At 43.9% G+C, this 24,613-nt stretch overlaps 1 protein-coding gene across 1 annotated transcript; it reads left to right on the top strand.

Annotated features, from left to right (window-relative positions):
• Window positions 1-13,927: 13,927 nt before the first annotated feature.
• Window positions 13,928-22,957, top strand: LOC135549531 (serine/arginine-rich splicing factor 6-like). Its single transcript, XM_064979559.1, has 6 exons — window positions 13,928-14,130; window positions 15,175-15,356; window positions 17,363-17,475; window positions 20,417-20,628; window positions 21,024-21,089; window positions 21,964-22,957. The coding sequence occupies exons 1-6, from the start codon at window positions 14,024-14,026 to the stop codon at window positions 22,442-22,444; spliced, it is 1,161 nt and encodes a 386-aa protein (XP_064835631.1). The 5' UTR covers window positions 13,928-14,023; the 3' UTR covers window positions 22,445-22,957.
• The last annotated feature ends 1,656 nt before the right edge of the window (window positions 22,958-24,613 follow it).

Raw genomic sequence — 24,613 nt, 5'->3', positions numbered from 1 at the left:
CAGTGGAACAGCCACTTTACAATAGTGCATCTAAATCATTTAAGGGGGGGGGTGAGAAGGATTGCTTTATCCTATCCTAGGTATTCCTTGAAGAGGTGGGGTTTCAGGTGTCTCCGGAAGGTGGTGATTGACTCCGCTGTCCTGGCGTCGTGAGGGAGTTTGTTCCACCATTGGGGGGCCAGAGCAGCGAACAGTTTTGACTGGGCTGAGCAGGAACTGTACTTCCTCAGTGGTAGGGAGGCGAGCAGGCCAGAGGTGGATGAACGCAGTGCCCTTGTTTGGGTGTAGGGCCTGATCAGAGCCTGGAGGTACTGCGGTGCCGTTCCCCTCACAGCTCCGTAGGCAAGCACCATGGTCTTGTAGCGGATGCGAGCTTCAACTGGAAGCCAGTGGAGAGAGCGGAGGAGCGGGGTGACGTGAGAGAACTTGGGAAGGTTGAACACCAGACGGGCTGCGGCGTTCTGGATGAGTTGTAGGGGTTTAATGGCACAGGCAGGGAGCCCAGCCAACAGCGAGTTGCAGTAATCCAGACGGGAGATGACAAGTGCCTGGATTAGGATTAGTATCATAGATTTGAAGTACAGTTTTGCTACCTCTGTAGTCAAACAATCTCGAATAAATCGGAAATTAGCTAGGTTGAATTTGGTTATTTGAATGACCTTTTTCACATGCTTTTTAAAAGAGAGGTTGGAATCAAGTATGATGCCAAGGTACTTAAAATCAGATACCACCTGGAGCTTCTTCTCTGACACATAGACATCTGGCTCAGTAGCATCTGTTGTCCTCTTTGTGAAGAACATGCAAACAGTTTTTTTTCACGTTGAGATGCAAACACGAGTCACTGAGCCACTTTGTAACCTGGACCATTACAGTAGTGAGTTCTTGTGCAGCTTGTTGTTTGCTCTTTACATGCACATATATGACGTTATCATCTGCATATATTTGAACTTCAGACCCAGTACAGACAGAAGGCAGATCATTAATGTACAGGCTGAACAGGAGGGGCCCCAGTATTGACCCTTGGCTACGTACGTCTCGTGTCTGAGCCGTTGAATTGCGACTCCACTTTGTCTCTATACTGACATTTTGCATGTTTGAATGCATTGCAGAGGGATTAACTACACTGTTTGTATTCGGCCTTATTCCCAGTTACCTTACCATGGTTTCCATACTCTTGAACAAGAGTATGTCACAATCCCTGATGCCTCTCTGGAAAACAACCCTTGCCCTGATTTAATCAACCTTGTTATCTTGGGACTGGATATTAGCGAGTAATATACTCGGAAGAGGTGGGTGGTGTGCGTGCCTCCAAAGTCGGACCAGAAGACTGCTCTGTCTCCCTCTAGTGGCATTCATTTTGGGTCAGCCCCTGGAATCAGTTCAAATGCCCTGGGTGGTGCAGACAAAGGATCCACTTTGGGAAAGTTGTATTCCTGGTTAATTAACATCACTCTGATATTCTGACATTAACAAGTTGTCTCTTATGGGTTTTGAACCCCAGACCTCTTGCACGCTAAGCAAGAATCAGACCCCCAGACCAACAAGCCTGATGCTTATACTTTTTACTTGTGGATATGGTGCTGCTAGTGTGAGACAACATACTCTGAACATTACCAGGGGATATGGTGCTGCTAGTGAGAGACAACATACTCTGAACGTTACAAGGGGATATGGTGCTGCTAGTAGAAGACAACATACTCTGAACGTTACCAGGGGATATGGTGCTGCTAGTAGAAGACAACATACTCTGAACGTTACCAGGGGATATGGTGCTGCTAGTAGAAGACAACATACTCTGAACGTTACCAGGGGATATGGTGCTGCTAGTGCGAGACAACATACTCTGAACGTTACCAGGGGATATGGTGCTGCTAGTGAGAGACAACATACTCTGAACGTTACCAGGGGATATGGTGCTGCTAGTAGAAGACAACATACTCTGAACGTTACCAGGGGATATGGTGCTGCTAGTGAGAGACAACATACTCTGAACGTTACAAGGGGATATGGTGCTGCTAGTAGAAGACAACATACTCTGAACGTTACCAGGGGATATGGTGCTGCTAGTAGAGGACAACATACTCTGAACGTTACCAGGGGATATGGTGCTGCTAGTAGAGGACAACATACTCTGAACGTTACCAGGGGATATGGTGCTGCTAGTAGAAGACAACATACTCTGAACGTTACCAGGGGATATGGTGCTGCTAGTGCGAGACAACATACTCTGAACGTTACCAGGGGATATGGTGCTGCTAGTGCGAGACAACATACTCTGAACGTTACCAGGGGATATGGTGCTGCTAGTAGAAGACAACATACTCTGAACGTTACCAGGGGATATGGTGCTGCTAGTAGAAGACAACATACTCTGAACATTACCAGGAGATATGGTGCTGCTAGTGCGAGACAACATACTCTGAACGTTACCAGGGGATATGGTGCTGCTAGTAGAAGACAACATACTCTGAACGTTACCAGGGGATATGGTGCTGCTAGTAGAGGACAACATACTCTGAACGTTACCAGGAGATTTGGTGCTGCTAGTAGAGGACAACATACTCTGAACGTTACCAGGGGATATGGTGCTGCTAGTGGGAGACAACATACTCTGAACGTTACCAGGGGATATGGTGCTGCTAGTAGAAGACAACATACTCTGAACATTACCAGGAGATTTGGTGCTGCTAGTAGAGGACAACATACTCTGAACGTTACCAGGGGATATGGTGCTGCTAGTGGGAGACAACATACTCTGAACGTTACCAGGGGATATGGTGCTGCTAGTAGGAGACTAGTAGGAGCCAGTAGGAGTAGGAGCCAGACATCATTTAAATTAAATTAAATAAAATTTATAGGCAGAGTTTAATCAAGTTAAAAACATACATTATATATAACTTGGTAGAGTGAGCATAGAGCTGAAATAGAATTAGCAGATGTACAAATGTACCGTGGGTATACGCTTGATACAGTGAGCGTACGGTGTAAACACAGTAGGTAAACGGTTGAAACACAGTGGGTATACAGTTGAGTTATAGTGGGTATACAGTTGAAACACAGTAGTTAAACGGTTGAAACACAGTGGGTATACAGTTGAGTTATAGTGGGTATACAGTTGAAACACAGTGGGTATACAGTTGAGTTATAGTGGGTATACGGTTGAAACACAGTGGGTATACAGTTGATATACAGTGGGTATACAGTTGAAACACAGTGGGTATACAGTTGAAACACAGTGGGTATACAGTTGAAACACAGTGGGTATACAGTTGAAACACAGTAGGTAAACGGTTGAAACACAGTGGGTATGCAGTTGAGTTATAGTGGGTATACAGTTGAAACACAGTGGATATACAGTTGAAACACAGTGGGTATTCAGTTGAAACACAGTGGGTATACAGTTGATATACAGTGGATATACAGTTGAAACACAGTGGGTATACAGTTGAGTTATAGTGGGTATACAGTTGAAACACAGTGGGTATACAGTTGAAACATAGTGGGTATACAGTTGAAACACAGTGGGTATACAGTTGAAACACAGTGGGTATACAGTTGATATACAGTGGATATACAGTTGAAACACAGTGGGTATACAGTTGAGTTATAGTGGGTATACAGTTGAAACACAGTGGGTAAACGGTTGAAACACAGTGGGTATGCAGTTGAGTTATAGTGGGTATACAGTTGAAACACAGTGGGTAAACGGTTGAAACACAGTGGGTGTACAGTTGAAACACAGTGGGTATACAGTTGCAACACAGTGGGTATACAGTTGAAACACAGTGGGTATACAGTTGAAACACAGTGGGTATACAGTTGAAACATAGTGGGTATACAGTTGAAACACAGTGGGTATACAGTTGAAACACAGTGGGTATACAGTTGAAACACAGTGGGTATACAGTTGAGTTATAGTGGGTAAACGGTTGAAACACAGTGGGTATACAGTTGAAACACAGTGGGTATACAGTTGAAACACAGTGGGTATACAGTTGAAACACAGTGGGTATACAGTTGAAACACAGTGGGTATACAGTTGATATACAGGAGATGTACATATTTACAGTATCAGTGTGAATATATCTAAATACAGAGAGATGAACAGGCTGCAATGCATAATAGTGGAGTTATTTTGTGTACAGTTCAGAGATGGCTTGATGTGGTGTGCAGCATAGAGAGTATAGTCCTTCAGTCTGTATGGGCCAGATGTCCTGTTGGTGAGGGCCACAGCCCAGGGGAAGAAACTTTTCAGGTGGTGGGAGGCTTTTGTCAAATGATTGCACAATTTCTTCATCGTTTTCCATTGTGACAGTGACACATTAAAACATGGGCTCGTCTGTGATTTGAACCCGGGACCGCTCGGACACAAAGCGAGAATCATACCCCTAGACCAACGAGCCACGTGCGTGTTTGGATGTTGGGGTAGAATACGCATAGTTGGCAGAACTCATGCTCTCGTGGTTGTCATTAGTTACCACAGCCAAAAAGTCTAAATTGTCTATGACGTCAAAATGTATGTTTTGGTCTTCATTTAAGGTTAGGGATAGCCACAAGGTGAGCAGTGTCGTTCAGGTTAGGGTTAAAATCAAATTTGCAGAAAGAGCGCTCTTCCCTTTTTGTTAATTCCCCAGTTGATTGCAAATTATCGACCAGCTCTCGTCTCCCGATCATGCAATCTGGATCGACAGATTTGAGTGGCCAGTGTCCAAACGCCCCAAAATCGACAGCAGTACCTCACAGCACCACCAGAAGACAGTGCGGTACCAGAGAAGAATGTTCTTCCATGGGCCCCCCCCCACTTTAAAACATGTTCTTCTTCCATGCCCCCCCCACTTTAAAACATGTTCTTCTTCCATGCCCCCCACCCACTTTAAAACATGTTCTTCTTCCATGGGCCCCCCCCCCCCACTTTAAAACATGTTCTTCTTCCATGGCCCCCCCCACTTTAAAACATGTTCTTCTTCCATGCCCCCCCCACTTTAAAACATGTTCTTCTTCCATGGGCCCCCCACTTTAAAACATGTTCTTCTTCCATGCCCCCCACTTTAAAACATGTTCTTCTTCCATGCCCCCCCCACTTTAAAACATGTTCTTCTTCCATGCCCCCCCCCCCCACTTTAAAACATGTTCTTCTTCCATGGGCCCCCCCACTTTAAAACATGTTGTTCTTCCATGGGCCCCCCACTTTAAAACATGTTCTTCTTCCATGCCCCCCCCCACTTTAAAACATGTTCTTCTTCCATGCCCCCCTACTTTAAAACATGTTCTTCTTCCATGCCCCCCCCCCCACTTTAAAACATGTTCTTCTTCCATGCCCCCCCCCCACTTTAAAACATGTTCTTCTTCCATGGGCCCCCCCCACTTTAAAACATGTTCTTCTTCCATGCCCCCCCCCCCCACTTTAAAACATGTTCTTCTTCCATGGGCCCCCCCCACTTTAAAACATGTTGTTCTTCCATGGCCCCCCCACTTTAAAACATGTTCTTCTTCCATGCCCCCCCCCCCACTTTAAAACATGTTCTTCTTCCATGCCCCCTACTTTAAAACATGTTCTTCTTCCATGCCCCCCACTTTAAAACATGTTCTTCTTCCATGCCCCACCCCCACTTTAAAACATGTTCTTCTTCCATGGGCCCCCCTCACTTTAAAACATGTTGTTCTTCCATGGGCCCCCCCACTTTAAAACATGTTCTTCTTCCATGCCCCCCCCTACTTTAAAACATGTTCTTCTTCCATGCCTCCCCCCACTTTAAAACATGTTCTTCTTCCATGCCCCCCCCACTTTAAAACATGTTCTTCTTCCATGGGCCCCCTCCCACTTTAAAACATGTTCTTCTTCCATGCCTCCCCCCACTTTAAAACATGTTCTTCTTCCATGCCCCCCTCCCCACTTTAAAACATGTTCTTCTTCCATGCCCCCCACTTTAAAACATGTTCTTCTTCCATGCCCCCCCACTTTAAAACATGTTCTTCTTCCATGCCCCCCTACTTTAAAACATGTTCTTCTTCCATGCCCCCGCCCCCACTTTAAAACATGTTCTTCTTCCATGCCTCCCCCCCACTTTAAAACATGTTCTTCTTCCATGGGCCCCCCTCCCCGCTTTAAAACATGTTCTTCTTAAATGGGCCCCACCCCACTTTAAAACATGTTCTTATTCCATGGGGCAGAGAGAAAAATGTGCCATATTAAAGCTAATATTATCATAGCCACGGGAAGTACCACCTGACAGGTGTAGCATATCAAGAAGCTGATTAAAAAGCATGATCATTCCACAGGTGAACCTTGTGCCGGGGAAAATAAAAGGCCACTCTAAAATGTTCAGTTCTGTCACACAACCCAATGCTACAGATGTCTCTAGTTTTAAGGGAGTGTGCAACTGGCATTCTGACTGCAGGAATGTCCACCAGATCTGTTGTCAGAGAATTTTAATGTTCATTTCTCTACCAAAAGCTGCATCCAACGTCATTTTAGAGAATTTGGCAGTACATTCAACTGGCCTCACAAGCGTAGACCACTTTTAACCACACTAGCCGAGGACCTCCACATCCGGCTTCTTCAGCAGCGGAATCGTCTGTGACCAGCCACTGTTGAAACTGTGGGTTTTCACAACCGAAGAATTTCTGCACAAACTGTCAGAAATGTCTCAGGGAAGCTCATTTGCATGTCCTTGTCGTCCTCACCAGGGTCTTGACCTGATTGCAGTTGGGCATCATAACCAACTTCAATGTGCAAATGCTCATCTTTGATGGCCGCTAGCTCGCAGGCTGGAGAAGTGTGCTCTTCACAGATTAATCCCAGTTTCAAGTGTACCGGGCAGATGGCAGACAGCGTGTATGGCGTTGTGTGGGAGAGCGGTTTGCTGATGTCAACGTTGTGAACAGAGTGCCCCATGGTGGTGGTGGGATTATAGTATGGGCAGACATAAGCTTCGGACAACGAACACAATTGCATTTTAACTATGGCAATTTGAATGCACCGAGATACCATGACGAGATCCCAAGGGCCATTGTCGTACCATTCATCCACCGCCATCAGCTCATGTTTCAGCATGATAATGCAACGCCCCATGTCCCAAAGACCTGGACACAATTCCTGGAAGCTGAAAATGTCCCAGTTCTTCCATAGCCTGCACACTAACCATACATGTCACCCATTGAGCATGTTTGGGATGCTCTGTGTCGACGTGGATGACAGCATGTTCCAAAAAACTTCACACAGCCATTGAAGAGGAGAGGGAGAACATTCCACAGGCCACAATCAACAGCCTGATCAACTATGCGTGAAGGAGATGTGTCACGCTGCATGCTGCAAATAGTGGTCACACCAGATACTGAATGGTTCTGATCCACTCCCCTACATTTTTAAGGTATCTGTGACCAACAGATGCACATCTGTATCTGTACTCCTAATGAATGTATTTCAATTGACTGATTTCCTTTATATGAACTGTAACTCAGTAAAATCTTTGAAATTGTTGCATGTTGCTTTTATATTTTTTGTTCAGTGTATAATAATGTTCAGTGTATAATAGTGTATAATAATGTTCAGTGTACATTTTCTTTTTTTAAAGTCTGCGAGAGAAAGCAACGGAAATAAAAGTAGCGTGTGCTTACAATTTCAGCATCTTAGCTGTATGACATTCGATCTCTCCCAGTCTTTTTTTCACATATAGGCCATTTAACAGTGTTCCCACCAACACTCAGGCCTTCATAGCCTATCATCTGGGACGCAGTCAAATATTACATGTCTAAATCAAAGCAATCACCATGTTGTCTTGTTCAGTTGTCAGTTTGTTACTTAAACAAATAGATCATGGCTACCCAATTAATGAGTTGTCATTTAGGCTACATAGCCATTAGTTATTAACTATTGGTGGAAGATAACCTAGTGGATAGAACATTGAGTCAGTAACTTAATGGTTGCTGGATCAAATCCCTGAGCTGACAAGGTAAATATCTATTGTTCTGCCCCTGAACAAGGCATTTAACCCACTGTCCCTCGGTAGGCTGAATTTGTAAATAAGAATTTGTTCTTAACTGACTTGCCCAGATAAATAAAGGTATTTTTATTTTTTACATTTTACTACAGTGGGCTAACTAAGGGTCACACAGAGTGTTATTTTTTTAAATTGTTATTTTATTGAATATTCGAAACATACAATACACTTGCAGTGAAGCTACTCAACAACTACACCACACCAATCATCCAACAACTACACCACACCAGTCATCCAACAACTACACCACACCAGTCATCCAACAACTACACCACACCAGTCATCCAACAACTACACCACACCAGTCATCCAACAACTACACCACACCAGTCATCCAACAACTACACCACACCAGTCATCCAACAACTGCACCACACCAGTCATCCAACAACTACACCACACCAGTCATCCAACAACTACACCACACCAGTCATCCAACAACTACACCACACCAGTCATCCAACAACTACACCACACCAGTCATCCAACAACTACACCACACCAGTCATCCAACAACTACACCACACCAGTCATCCAACAACTACACCACATCAGTCATCCAACAACTACACCACACCAGTCATCCAACAACTACACTACACCAGTCATCCAACAACTACACCAGACCAGTCATCCAACAACTACACCACACCAGTCATCCAACAACTACACCACACCAGTCATCCAACAACTACACCACACCAGTCATCGAACAGACTCCTATTCAGAGACACACAGAAGCATCCAGGGTCAATGCCCTGCTCAAGGGCACGTTGACAGATCTCCCACCTGGCCAAAAAAGTGAACTCAAACCCTCCAAGATCCCCCCCACAGTTCCCCAATAGCTGTCCCTCAACCATTCGAGACCCCTCCAACAGTCCCCCCCAAGAAGAAAAAAATACATTAAAAAGTCAGAAGTTTTCGGCCCCCTTGAACTTTGCGACCTTTTGCCACATGTCAGGCTTTAAACATAAAGATATAAAACTGTATTTTTTTGTGAAGAATCAACAACAAGTGGGACACAATCATGAAGTGGAACGACAATTATTGGATATTTGAAACTTTTTTAACAAATCAAAAACTGAAAAATTGGGCGTTCAAAATTATTCAGCTCCTTTACTTTCAGTGCAGCAAACTCTCTCCAGAAGTTCAGTGAGGATCTCTGAATGATCCAATGTTGACCTAAATGACTAATGATGATAAATACAATCCACCTGTGTGTAATCAAGTCTCCGTATAAATGCACCTGCACTGTGATAGTCTCAGAGGTACGTTAAAAGCGCAGAGAGCATCATGAAGAACAAGGAACACACCAGGAAGGTCCGAGATACTGTTGTGAAGAAGTTTAAAACCGGATTTGGATACAAAAAGATTTCCCAAGCTTTAAACATCCCAAGGAGCACTGTGCAAGCGATAATATTGAAATGGAAGGAGTATCAGACCACTGCAAATCTAAAAAGACCTGGCCGTCCCTCTAAACTTTCAGCTCATACAAGGAGAAGACTGATCAGAGATGCAGCCAAGAGGCCCATGATCACTCTGGATGAACTGCAGAGATCTACAGCTGAGGTGGGAGACTCTGTCCATAGGACAACAATCAGTCGTATATTGCACAAATCTGGCCTTTATGGAAGAGTGGCAAGAAGAAAGCCATTTCTTAAAGATATCCATAAAAAGTGTCGTTTAAAGTTTGCCACAAGCCACCTGGGAGACACACCAAACATGTGGAAGAAGGTGCTCTGGTCAAATGAAACCAAAGTTGAACTTTTTGGCAACAATGCAAAACGTTATGTTTGGCATAAAAGCAACACAGCTCATCACCCTGACCACACCATCCCCACTGTCAAACATGGTGGTGGCAGCATCATGGTTTGGGCCTGCTTTTCTTCAGCAGGGACAGGGAAGATGGTTAAAATTGATGGGAAGATGGATGGAGCCAAATACAGGACCATTCTGGAAGAAAACCTGATGGAGTCTGCAAAAGACCTGAGACTGGGACGGAGATTTGTCTTCCAACAAGACAATGATTCAAAACATGAAGCAAAATCTACAATGGAATGGTTCAAAAATAAACATATCCAGGTGTTAGAATGGCCAAGTCAAAGTCCAGACCTGAATCCAATCGAGAATCTGTGGAAAGAACTGAAAACTGCTGTTCACAAATGCTCTCCATCCAACCTCACTGAGCTCGAGCTGTTTTGCAAGGAGGAATGGGAAAAAATTTCAGTCTCTCGATGTGCAAAACTGATAGAGACATACCCCAAGCGACTTACAGCTGTAATCGCAGCAAAAGGTGGCACTACAAAGTATTAACTTAAGGGGGCTGAATAATTTTGCACGCCCAATTTTTCAGTTTTTGATTTGTTAAAAAAGTTTGAAATATCCAATAAATGTCGTTCCACTTCATGATTGTGTCCCACTTGTTGTTGATTCTTCACAAAAAAATACAGTTTTATATCTTTATGTTTGAAGCCTGAAATGTGGCAAAAGGTCGCAAAGTTCAAGGGGGCCGAATACTTTCGCAACACACTGTACACCTTAGCCAAATACATTCAAACTCCGTTTTTCACAATTCCTGACATTTAATCCTAGTAAATATTCCCTGTCTTAGGTGAGTTAGGATCACCACTATATTTTATGAATGTGAAATATCAGAATAATAGTAGAGAATGATTTATTTCAGCTTTTATTTCTTTCATCACATTCCCAGTGGGTCAGAAGTTGGGTCAGAAGGCCTTTCTCTCCGCTCTTGTGACCATTTGATCTGAATGAACTGTGCCTTGAGTCTGTCAACAGAATCAAGCCTTTAGATGTTCATGTTAATTATCCTACATTATAATTGTCAAACGCGACTGGTATTTATTAAAAAGTCGAATGAAAGTTTGGCTACATTTTCTGGAGCCTCCCTCGTGTCAACAATGGTATGGACACGAGAGGCTGAAGTTAATACTGTAATCTAGGCTACACTTTTACATGTAGGAGGCAGGGCATGAAAGGGATAACGAATCCAGTTGTTTGTGTCGTCTGTTTCAGGGAAGTACCTGCGTACTATATCACATTTGACATTGTCCGTAAGCTTGAGTTCATGTGCATGTAACAGTATTGCTTCTGTCCCTCTCCTCGCCCCGAACCAGGGACCCTCTGCACACATCAACAACAGCCACCATTGAAGCATTGTTACCCATCGCTCCACAAAAACCGCAGCCCTTGCAGAGCAAGGGGAACAACTACTTCAAGGTCTCAGAGCAAGTGATGTCACCGATTGAAATGGTATTAGCGCGCACCACCGCTAACTAGCTAGCCATTTCACATCGGTTACATGCACACAAAAAAAATCATACAATGATGGAAAGACCTGTGTGTTGTCCTTGTTAATGCAGACAGAAAAGAGCTCCAACTTCTTAAAACCTCTTACACTTATGGTGGCGCTATTTCATTTTTGGAAGAAAAACGTTCCCGTTTTAAACAAGATATTTTGTCACAAAAAGATGCTCGACTATGCATATAATTGCTACTGTTCGAAAGAAAACACTCTGACGTGTCCAGAAATACAAATATCTTCTCTGTGCGTGCCCTTTAACGTGAGCTTCAGGCAAAACCAAGATGACTTGGCATCCAGGAAATGACAAGGATTTTTGAGGCTCTGTCTTTCATGATCTCCTTATATGGCTGTGAACGCAAGAGGAATGAGTCTGCCCTTTCTGTCGTTTCCCCAAGGTGTCTGCAGCATTGTGACGTATTTGTAGGCAGATCGTTGGAAGATTGACCATAAGAGACCACATTTACCACGTGTCCGCCCGGTGTCCTGCGCCGAAATTGGTGCGCAAAAGTCACCTGCCAGTATTTTTCCATGGGGCACAGAGAGAAGCAAGCTTCCACGAACTGCATGTCAATGAAGAGATATGTGAAAAAACACCTTGAGGATTGATTCCAAACAACGTTTGCCATGTTTCGGTCGATATTATGTAGTTAATCCGGAAAAAGTTTCACGTTGTAGGTGACTGCATTTTCGGTTCGTTTCGGTAGCCAGGCGCAATGTAGAAAACGGAACGATTTCTCCTACACACAGACGCTTTCAGGAAACACTGCGCATTTGGTATGTGGCTGGGAGTCTCCTCATTGAAAACATCAGAAGCTCTTCAAAGGTAAATGATTTTATTTATTTGGTTATCTGGCTTTTGTGAAAATGTTGCGTGCTACATGCTACACAAAATGCTATGCTAGCTTTGCATACTCTTACACAAATTAGTCAATTTCTATGGTTCAATAGCATATTTTGAAAATCTGAGATGACAGTGTTGTTAAGAAAAGGCTAAGCTTGAGAGCAAACGCATTATTTTAATTTTATTTGCGATTTTCAGAAATCGTTAACGTTGCGTTATGCTAATGAGCCTGAGGCTTAGTCACAATCCCGGATCCGGGATGGGGAGTTTCAAGATTAATCATAGTCTAAGTTTTGTCCAGGACATTGAATATAGTTGCGGAGACGCCCTGTAATTTCAGATTCAGATCATTCAGGCGAGAAACAACATCACCCAGACAGGCCAGTATGAGAAACTCGTCATCATGCAAGCGGTCAGACAAGTAAAAATGATTAGAAAACTTTAAGCTTGTCTCTAAATGAAAAAAAGGGCAATATTTTGCCCATTGATAACCAGCGCACTTCTGTATGTTGTAAAAGCGTTACATGGTCGCTGCCCATATCATTGCATAATGCAGAAAATACACGAGAGTTCAGAGAGCTTGCTTTAACAAAGTTAACCATTTTCACTGGGTCCAAAACGTCTTTCAAGCTGTCAGGCATTCCCTTTGCAGCAAGAGCCACTCAGTGGATGCTGAAGTGTACCCAAGTGGCTTCGGGAGGAACAGCTCCACTCCTCTATGTCTCCCTGTCATGGCTTTTGCGCCATCAGTACAGATACCAACACATCTTGACCACCAAAGTCCATTTGATGTCACGAAACTGTCCAGTACTTTAAAAAATATCCTTTCACATTGTCCTGACTTCCAGTGGTTTGCAGAAGAGGATGTCCTCCTTAATTGACCCCCAATAAACTTAGCGGACATATATCAGGAGCTGTGCCAGGCCCGCCACATCTGTTGACTCGTGCAGCTGTAACCGCATATAATTCACTGGCTTGTATGAGAAGCAGTAATCTGTTGCTTTTATACATGTATTACTACTCAAAGGTCGTCTTTATTCTCGCTCAAAAAACTATGTGGCTTATTTTTCAAATTTCATGTTTTGTTTCTAAATGTATGCGCAAGAGTGAAGGTTTCCCGTGAGAGAGTAAAGGTTAATGTAATTGGATGATCATTATTTGACTACATTAGGCTACCTGTATTTGACATTGTGTTGTTATTTCGCTGAACACTAGATGGTTCAATTGTATTTTTGGCAGTGAAACGAGGCTACTCAGGCGAGAAAAAAACTCACCCAAATGTATAGCCCCGTTGGAAAATATAAATGTACTTTTATTTTTTATTTATGTGAATCACATTTTTATTTGGCGTACCCCCGACAGCATTGCTCGTACCCTTGGGGGAATACCTGCTCTAGAGTGATGGATGACTGGGACATCAGGACACACATGAATTAAAAACATTTATGAAATAAAATTAACCAAAAAGCACTGTTGGGGCTTTTTTTTTAAAGGGGAAAAAATGCAATGTGACTTCACATTGTGTTTACACCATTTCAAAAATATTGTTTTCGAGAGAGAGAGAGAGGGGACAAACAAACATACATTTTAACCGTTAACTATCAATCACTTCAGATTAAATAATAATTTGGTATGATGAAGCAATAACAAAGGGAGAAACGCAGAGAACGTTTAGATTGTCATTATGGAGACCCCTATTGGATAAATGTGGTAACTCCTCTCCTGTGACGGAAAAAAGAAAGGGTTCGTTTTCAGGCCTGGTGGGCGGGATTTGAGTGGTCATTGACATTGGCAGAACATTTCCCTACGCGCCACTGTGTTCCCGAGATTGTGAAGGGACACAAAGATCAGCACGGGGACATGTCGAGAGTTTACATTGGAAGATTGAGCTATCGAGCAAGAGAAAAGGACGTGGAGAAGTTCTTCAAAGGCTATGGGAAGATACTTGAAGTTGACCTGAAAAACGGGTAAACAAAATGAACGCATCGTCTCGCTCTGTGATACAGCTAGCCGCGTTGTGTTTGTGGCCTAGTCCTCGTTGCCAGGCCCGAGCCTCTTGAATCAATGTTTTAACTTGCGTTTATTGGAAGATTCACGACAATTGCTTTAGTTTGAAGACCTAGTTATTATATACTTAGCTAGTTAAGAATTTGAGAAGCTTTTTTGCTATAGAAGCAAAGTTGACTAGCGTGGGTTAAGGAGTTAACATACTGTAGCTAGCGTCAATCGTGTTTTGCTAGCTAGCTAAACTGCTAGGAGCACCTCATTGTCGTGTTTGTTTAGACCGAGGATACCATGTTAGTTAGTTAGCAAGCCAGCTAAAACGCACTAGGCGCTCTTTTCTTTGAATGAAATCACAGCCACGTGTCAAAGGTAACCTTAGTTTCACGTGTATGACTTCCTCATAACTAAGTTAGCTAACTAGCTAGCATCTTCAAACAACAATTGAATGCTATATTGACTCGCATAACGTTACAAATGTTTGTTTTTTTAATACTCCCTAACTGTCGTTGGGTAGATACTGTTTATGTAACATAGTTACAGTGGATATCTTGCGTTACAAATCAAATTGTATTGGTCACAACATACACATGGTTAGCAGATGTTATTGCGAGTGTAGCGGAATGACGACGATGGTGTCTACTGGCATATTATGGTATCTGGTGGACGGGTCAAACATTTACAAGCACTCTAACCACCAGTATGACTGGCAGTCAAAATCATGTGTTAGCTACTGCAGGTACATGGGTCAAAACACAATGTTGACTAAACTCAATATTCTCTTAGCTCGCTAACAGTACTCTGAACTAGACCATACTTACAAGTGGAATTAACGTGGGCCCTCTAACACCCTGCAGGGATAGTGGCACATATGAGAAGATTATAAAACGTTGCATTATGATATATGAAATGGGTCTGGCGTTAGTAGTTTTTAACTACTCGCATCATTTGATCCCAAATTATGTGCCACCTCATCTCACGGCCTAACATACTGTCTCCTATGTGTAAAGGTATGGGTTTGTTGAATTTGATGACCCCCGCGATGCAGATGATGCTGTGTATGACCTGAATGGGAAAGACCTGTGTGGGGAGAGGGTTATTGTGGAACACACAAAGGGGCCGCGGCGGGACGGCAGCTATGGCTCAGGAGGAGGCGGAGGAGGAGGTGGTGGCGGCGGAGGAGGTGGAAGAAGTAAGTATACAACAGTGGTGTTTTAACATTAGTGGGGATTTGAGACTGAGGAGGCCAACATGGCAGTGCATAGTATGTGGGATAGGCCACTACTGGATAACATCTCAAGTTTGTCCTTGGTGGTTGTAGTTCATGTAATTGGGTTCTTTTACATTAACATTTTGGTTGTTTAGCAGACGTTCTTATCCAGGCCGACTGCATTCAACTTAAGGTAGCTAGCTAAGACAACCACAAAGCACAATTTTATGTTTCAAATATAGTTAATGCTGCCACATCAAATCAAATGCAACTGGGGAGCATCAGTTGTTCTTTACCTACGTGGTTTTACTTCTTGAAGACGTGTCTAAGTGCCATCTGTTCAAAGGCTTGTTGCTTCCTTGGGGATAGTAGTGATGGAAACTTAGTAAAAAAATATACACAAGCAGTACCCTACTGGTATACATGGTCACAGCTGGCACTGTCATCCGTAATTTGGGTTGTGCTCGGCTCACTCCACATTCCCACCACACTGTAAATGGATGATTCCACCAAAATGTTGTTTTTCTGTTTTTTTTAAGAGGGCATTTCTACATAAAGATCTCTCCCAGTTGCTGTAATTTCACCTAGTTTCAGGGAGAAGTGGTTGCCATTGTTCTGACTCCACTCTTGAATAGGCCACTTGTCATCTCCTTGGCACACAGGCCTCTCTCTCTGTGCATGAGAGTACACATACAAGCAGTTAGGCCCTAACTCCCTATCCAGGAACAGGCCTCTCTCTCTCTGGGCATGAGAGTACACATACAGGCAGTTAGGCCCTAATTCCCTATCCGGGAACAGGCCTCGCTCTCAGGGCATGAGAGTACACATACATTGTTCTGACGACACTCAGGCGTGTAGGACATATTGCCGGGTTAGAGAACTACCTTTTTCTCTAGCATTCACTGGGCTCGTACTACAGACTAAGCCCTTCATGGTACTCCACTGTAATTGTTTGACTAATGGGTGTCGAAGACATTTTACACTTGAGTAGTTGAGGGAATTCGAATTACATGCACCACTGCCACCAATGACATGCCGTTATCTTGGGAGACGGTATGCTTGATTTAACTTGTTACACGGAAACAAATGCACTTGTGTTCATTCGAATTGTCGGGGGAAAATGAGAGGGAAAGTAGCTTGAGATTTACTACAGTAGAATATTTGCTAGATAAATGAATTGTGATTTGAATAGAATAAATTAACTAGTGAATTTGTTTTTGAGTAATTTGAGAATCTTGTGTAATCTGTTTTAATTCAGGATTCTTTTATTTTTTTTGTTTTAATTAAAATGAATGTTGAATAATAAAAGGTAAAGATTTAACAAAGAACCTCCAATGTTTTAATTGAAAGAGTCCTTTGCTGACTGCCTGCCCCTATTGCTGGCCTGGCCACGGTGTCCCCTTTCCAACCAAGAGTGTGGTTTGACCATTCTGGGCCCCTGGGCAGACCAAAAAAGGGAGCCATTGTGAATGAAGACCGCTTGTCCCATTAGTCCCAGGCCGGGTGGTGAGGATGCCATTGGGTTAGGAACAGATGTGGGTTGAGCTCTTATAGGTGCCTGAAACAAATGTGAATATATATTTAGATGTGCTAGTTAGAAACTTTAACACTAGTGTCACCGTAAGTACTGTCTTCAGCCAATTTTTTTTTTTTTTTTAAATCTAGCTTTTCATTTTGATTTTAAGTTTGTATGTACAGTTTTTGTATTCAGTTCTACCCAAACTTGAATCAGGTAGTTATTTATTTGTTTAGATCTTGAAGGGAAGGGATATGTCAGTGTTCTAGAGTTTTCTAGACCAGAGTAATGTGTACAGGTTTGATTTCCTTTCATCTTTTTTTTTTTTGATAGTTTGTCTTTTCCCGCCCCTCCCCGTTTTATAAGTGGCCATTTTGTTTACAGAATGTAGCTTTTTGAGGTTTAGTATTGAGGCTGTCATCAGTGTGTCCCCTGCCGTAATTACTGCTGCTCTGTCCTTGTTACCTTGAAGGCGGGGGTGGGTATGGGCGTGGTGGCAGAGACCGATATGGCCCACCGGCAAGGACAGACTATCGGCTGATCGTCGAGAACCTGTCCAGTCGCTGCAGTTGGCAAGACCTGAAGGTACGGTGAACCGTTATGCGGCCACGCTAATGATAATACTCTTGTCTTCCTTGTAATTTCAGGCATCCTACGTTAACGTTTTGGAGAACAAGAACGTTTGAGCCCTTTTCACACAAAAAAAATTACGTTTGTGTTGGGGCTTTGATTACTCTTTTGTGGTTAAGAGTTACTTAATGCGTTGGCTTGTCGATTTTAAGTAATGCTACTTTCTATAGAAGGTAAAGTAAAAATTCATTTTATTTTGCATCAGTCATTATTACATGTTGGTACTTACTGCCAGAGTTATAGATTATGGATGAGGCTGTGCAAGCGATTCAACGGTACTGTGCGCCATCTACTGGGCATAAGAAGGACCAAATGCACGCAAGGCATCTTCAGAGGGTTTTTCGTTTTGGTAACGTAACAAGTTACCTCTAATGGGCTCCCGAGTGGTGCAGCGGTCTAAGGCACTGCATCTCCGTGTTAGAGGCATCACTACAGACACCCTGGTTCGTATCCAGGCTGTATCACAACCGGCCGTGATTGGGAGTCCCATAGGGTGGCGCACAATTGTCCCAGCGTCGTCCGGGGTTGGTCGGTCTAGGCTGTCATTGTAAATAAGAATTTGTTCTTAACTCACTGGCTTCGTTTAAATAAAGGTTAAACATAATGGAACTAACGATCCGTTTTAAAAGTAACGTTCCCAACACTGCATAAGATTCATTGTTTACAATTGAATAAATGCCCATAATGGCAAATGTGCATAAAGATTTTTTTATTTTACCAGGCAAGTCAGTTAAGAACAAATTCTTATTTTCAATGACTGCCTAGGAACAGTGGGTTAACTGCCTGTTCAGGGGCAGAAGGACAGATTTGTACCTTGTCAGCTCGGGGATTTGAACTTGTAACCTTTCGGTTCCTAGTCCAACACTCTAACCACTAGGCTACCCTGCCGCACCAGATTGTAGAATTCACATATGATATCCGTGTTTAAGCACTATCCACTGCGGGTTTTTTTTTAAACTACAGTGTGCGATAAGGTTCAATGTGCCCATCGCCACAATCTACTTTCTCATTTGTTGTTTCATTTCCGGCATCTTGGAGCTAAAGTTGGGTTTGTGTGTATACTCTGCTAATGACGGTACTAAAACTAAGTGACTGAGAGCAATGTACGAACTTAGCAAAGCTTTTATAGAGATGCATAAATCTGAGATTTCCTGCCGTTTTCCCACCCATACAAGTACATAGGTTGCATATATATATATATATATATATATATATATATATATATATATATATAGGTTGCATATATATATATATATATATATAGGTTGCATATATATATATATATATATATAGGTTGCATATATATATATATATATATGCAACCTATCTCAAAAAAATAAAGGGAACACTTACATTGTGTTGTTTAACTCCAAGTCAATCACACTTCTGTGAAATCAAACTGTCCACTTAGGAAGCAACACTTATTGACAATAAATGTCACATGCCGTTGTGCAAATGGAATAGACAACAGGTGGAAATTATAGGCAATTAGCAAGACACCCCCTATAAAAGAGTGGTTCTGCAGGTGGTGACCACTTCTCAGTTCCTATGCTTCCTGGCTGATGTTTTGGTCACTTTTGAATGCTGGCGGTGCTTTCACTCTAGTGGTAGCATGAGATGGAGTCTACAACCTACACAAGTGGCTCAGGTAGTGCAGCTCATCCAGGATGGCACATCAATGCGAGCCGTGGCAAGAAGGTTTGCTGTGTCTGTCAGCGTAGTGTCCAGAGCATGGAGGCGCTACCAGGAGACAGGCCAGTACATCAGGAAACGTGGAGGAGGGCAACAACCCAGCAGCAGGACCGCTACCTCTGCCTTTGTGCAAGGAGGAGCAGGAGGAGCACTGCAAAATGACTTCCAGCAGGCCACAAATGTGCGTGTGTCTGCTCAAACGGTCAGAAACAGACTCCATGAGGGTGGTATGAGGGCCCGACGTCCACAGGTGGGGTTTGTGCTTACAGCCCAACACCGTGCAGGACGTTTGGCATTTGCCAGAGAACACCAAGATTGGCAAATTCGCCACTGGCGCCCTGTGCTCTTCACAGATGAAAGCAGGTTCACACTGAGCACATGTGCCAGACGTGACAGAGTCTGGAGACGCCGTGGAGAACGTTCTGCTGCCTGCAACATCCTCCAGCATGACTGGTTTGGCGGTGGGTCAGTCATGGTGTGGGGGGGCTGCACAGCCCTCCATGTGCTCGCCAGAGGTAGCCTGACTGCCATTAGGTACCGAGATGAGATCCTCAGACCCCTTGTGAGACCATATGCTGGTGCGATGGCCCTGGGTTCCTCCTAATGCAAGACAATGTGGCTGGAGTGTGTCACCAGTTCCTGCAAGAGGAAGGCATTGATGCTATGGACTGGCCCGTCCGTTCCCCAGACCCGAATCATGTCAATCATGTCTCGCTCTACAGACTGTCCAGGAGTTGGCGGATGCTTTAGTCCAGGTCTGGGAGGAGATCCCTCAAGAGACCACCCGCCACCTCATCGGGAGCATGCCCAGGTGTTGTAGGGAGGTCATACAGGCACGTGGAGGCCACACACACAACTGAGTCTCATTTTGACTTGTTTTAAGGACATTATATCAAAGTTGGATCTGCCTGTAGTGTGGTTTTCCACTTTAATTTTGAGTGGGACTCCAAATCCAGACCTCCATGGGTTGATAAATTTGTGTGATTTTGTTGTCAGCACATTCAACTATGTAAAGAAAAAGTATTTAATAAGAATATTTCATTCATTCAGATCTAGAATGTGTTATTTTAGTGTTCCCTTTATTTTTTTGAGCAGTGTATATATGACACATGTCTAACATATACAACATTTAAATGATGTATATTAATTCAATTGGATCTTTTGGTTTTCTCACCTAATCCCCACCTTTCCTGTCCTTCGCCAGGACTACATGAGGCAGGCGGGTGAGGTGACGTATGCTGACACCAATAAGGGGCGCAGGAACGAGGGAGTTATAGAGTTCAGGCTGTACTCTGACATGAAGAGAGCCCTGGAGAAGCTGGACGGCACAGAGGTGAACGGCAGGAAGATCCGGCTGATTGAGGACCGCCCCGGGGCCAAGCGCAGCAAGCGCTCTTACTCTCGCAGTCGATCCCGGTAAATAAGAATGTGCGGTCGTGTCCCAAAAAGCTCACTCTGGTCCACCGCTTTTGAAAGGGCCCGGCCTGTATGGCTCTGCGGGGGAATAGACTACCATTTGGAATGCACACTGAGACTGGCTTATCTACAACCCATAATGAGTAGTTGTATGGAATTATGCAAGATGATTTGTTGGTCAGTCAAATCTTTAATCAGCGACTGAGTAGAATTTCTCTGCTTTTAAACATGGTCTCTGTATTAGAGGGGATGTGGCGATTTCAGTTGCCCCCCCCATACACACACAAATGTATTGCTTTCCCACCAGTTCACAATTACATATGAACTCGCATCACCCTAACCCCTCGGGGTACATGGCTTACCGTGAATCTACGTCCCCCTCCCTCTGTCCCCAGGTCTCGCTCCAGGAGCCGTCGGTCCCGTAAGAGCCGCAGTGACAGCAGCAGTCGCTCACGCTCCAGGTGAGGCTCAAGAGTGCAGGCAACGTTTAACTGCTCTCGACCCATACCCAAGGGCGACCCCTGACATGTGTCCCAAATGGCACCCTGTTCCTTATGTAGTGCACTACTTGCAACCAGGGCTTCAGTCAAAAGTAGAGCACTATATAGGGTGCTGTGCCGTTTGGAACTATATAGGGAAGAGGGTTGAAAACGTATAGGGAAGAGGGTGCCGTTTGGAACTGTATAGGGAAGAGGGTGCCGTTTGGAACTGTATAGGGAAGAGGGTGCCGTTTGGAACTGTATAGGGAGGAGGGTGCCGTTTGGAACTGTATAGGGAGGAGGGTGCCGTTTGGAACTGTATAGGGAGGAGGGTGCCGTTTGGAACTGTATAGGGAGGAGGGTGCCGTTTGGAACTGTATAGGGAGGAGGGTGCCGTTTGGAACTGTATAGGGAGGAGGGTGCCGTTTGGAACTGTATAGGGAGGAGGGTGCCGTTTGGAACTGTATAGGGAAGAGGGTGCCGTTTGGAACTGTATAGGGAAGAGGGTGCCGTTTGGAACTGTATAGGGAGGAGGGTGCCGTTTGGAACTGTATAGGGAAGAGGGTGCCGTTTGGAACTGTATAGGGAAGAGGGTGCCGTTTTCTGAGGGATCTCTTTGTAGACTTTTCTTTTGCAGACTTGTTGCACTCAAGTGACATCAACAGTAACAAGTCACAATTTGTGGTTTTCTTCAAATCTGTTTACCAAGAGCTCTTGTCTCAATATGGACCTTGTGTTGCTCCCCAGATGTCCCGACAGATGTCTTAACCAGCTTGTGCTAGGAGTGGTGGCTATTTCTACATCGCCTCATTTCAAGTGCATATGAGGTAACCGTCTGCTCCTGTCTATTTCCCAGGGGTGCTGGCTCCCGCTCCCGAAGCCGCTCCCACAGCAAGAAGGACAAGACCAAGGGCAGCAGAGATGAGGAGCGCACCAACGGTGCCCACAAGGCCAAGGAGGGGCGCGGGGCCCGTAGCAGGAGCCGCAGCAAGAGCAAAAAGAGCAGCAAAAAAGAAGGGAAGAAGAGCAGGAAGGATGAGTCTAGATCCAGGTCCCGCTCCAGATCAGCAGCGAAGGATCGCTCCCGGAAGTCGGGCTCGAAGAGCCGCGAGCCGGCCAAGAGCGATGACGAGGGAGCTGCAGCTGAGAAGGGGGCCGTCCGTTCCCGCTCTCGCTCCCACACCCCTGCCGAATCCAAACCCAAGTCAAAGTCCAAATCTCCATCTCCCTCCCCGGCCAAAGCCCGCTCCCGTTCCCCCTCCGTCTCCCGCTCAGAGTCCCGCTCCAAATCTCGCTCCGCGTCTCGTTCTCGCTCCCGCTCTCTATCAGAGTCCTGAGCTGGGATGGCAACAGAACCCAGCAGTCGTGCCCGCCCCTCCCCCCCCCTGTTTGTTCTCGTCCCCTATCCCCCACCCCTGCGTCTGTCCCTTTTTGTTTTTTGATAAAATAGTTGTAGGAAGAAGAAAAAAAACAGGCTCCTCGTGCTGAGTGTCTTTCACTCACTATTCCCCATTTCTTTTAAATATACAGTGTTTTGTTGGTCATTCTGCTTATTTTTCCAGTAGTCTCTTAATCCAGGTGTTTTGTAAGATATTAAATGTGAAGGAAGTTCGAGGGTATTTGCTTGGATAGATTCTTCTAAGTTTAAATGGGAATGTGCTGTAGTGAAGTGTCTTAAAACTTTGTATCAATACTAGCATACTGTGCTGTCCATGTTGTATCAATACTAGCATACTGTGCTGTCCATGTTGTGCGAGGGTGGTAGCTGTTTCATTCCGTTGTTGCATCTTTTCACTTTGTGGGAAATCCTTTTATCCAGTTACTTAAATAAAAAAACGCCTGATCTGGAATGTTTAGAGTTGTTTTTGTCTCGTCGCTTAAATAAGATTTAAATAATACACATTTTACCCTTTATGTGTGTGTAATTTACTCTATTTATACTGGGGATATTACTTTTCAACAGTAACATTTCAGAAATGGCTAGGAGGACATCTTTTGAGCTGAAAGAAAATGGCTAAATTGTTGGAAGTTGTAGGTTTTGTTTTTCCACAGAAGACATTTAGTGCCAGGAGCTGAGATTAGTGCAGTTGGAATTTACTACCACTAGCTTGGTCCCAGGTGTGCTACCATGTCAACCTCTCGTAACTTTTGAGTCCCACATGATATGAGTCGTCATATCCATAAAACCTAGCAGTCATAACGGAAATGGTTCCAATCGTTTTTCCACCATTCATTTTAACCATAGGGGATTTTACCCTGGGGTGATATTTTGTTAACAGTGTAAATCTCTGTAGGACAAGGTGACGTTTAGCAATACATTTGCATTCATTTTACGCACACACATTCAATGTCCTGCTACCCAGCCGACAAAGATTAGGGGCCGTGAAAACAGTGAGAATCACTCCCGGTCCTCTCCCCCGAATCTTGCTCAGACAGTCTGTGCTCAAGACACTATAATATACACATTGTTTGACTGACTAAATCTACACACAATTATAACTTTATGATTATGTTACATCATTAGAAAGCATGAGCTCTTAAGTTGGGAAAATATTGTGCAAAACACAGACGCATGTCCCTAGCTGTGTGTTGCCGCTTTCCATGTGTTGTCTGTAGCGTGTGAGGTGTGGAAACACTTTGTTGCTTTTATGAATTTTGTCTTGCTGCTTTTTGTTCTATGTTGCTGTGTCTGTATGCTACGTCTCGCTTGTCCTATGTTGCTATGTATTGCTTGTCCTATGTTGCTATTGTCTATATTGTAATTGTTTTTAATAACCTGCCCAGGGACTGCGGTTGAAAATTAGCCGGCTGGCTAAAACCGGCACTTTTACTGACACGTTGATTAATGTGCACTGTCCCTGTAAATAAAAATAAACTCAACTCAACTTTATGATTCTTGTCAATTTCTACAATTATATGGTTTCTGAGTGGACTATTCTAAATCATTCCTTTCAAGCTATAAATTCCATCAATTTACCAGCAAATGAAATGCTAATAAGCAATTTCAAACCAGAGTAAATTGAGTCTAATATATTAATCAGTCACCTTGTCCAAGAGAGATCTCCATGGTTATCAAAACGTAACGCCAGGGTACGCCAACACGAAACAGCCCTTATTTTAAGAGTCCAAACTTCCCTACGAGAAAAATGAATGGTGGAAAACCAGTTGGAACCATTTCCATGTTGGACCGCTAGGTTTTATGGGTATTACGACACACCTCCACTTCGGGGCTCCATAGTCGTGCCAAATGCAATGCAATAACATGTTTGGCGTGATAATGAGCGATAAGGATTTGGTAAGCGCAGAATCAGACTGGCAACCGGGTTACTACACAATTATCGTGGCAACAAGAACGGATGGTGACCCATTGCGGGCCATTGGTTTGGTGTTTATGTGCCCTTGTTTAGCCACAAGATGGCATAGTACAAATTGGACAGTAATTCCATCCGTGTTGAAATAAATGCCCTCGCTGTCAATGAAATAACTATTCCTTAGCAATGAGAATA

Source organism: Oncorhynchus masou, chromosome 12 (assembly GCF_036934945.1).
Source record: "Oncorhynchus masou masou isolate Uvic2021 chromosome 12, UVic_Omas_1.1, whole genome shotgun sequence".
Classification (NCBI taxonomy): domain Eukaryota; kingdom Metazoa; phylum Chordata; class Actinopteri; order Salmoniformes; family Salmonidae; genus Oncorhynchus; species Oncorhynchus masou.
Note: the sequence above shows the minus strand (reverse complement) of the source record. Positions and strands in the feature narration are given on the sequence as shown.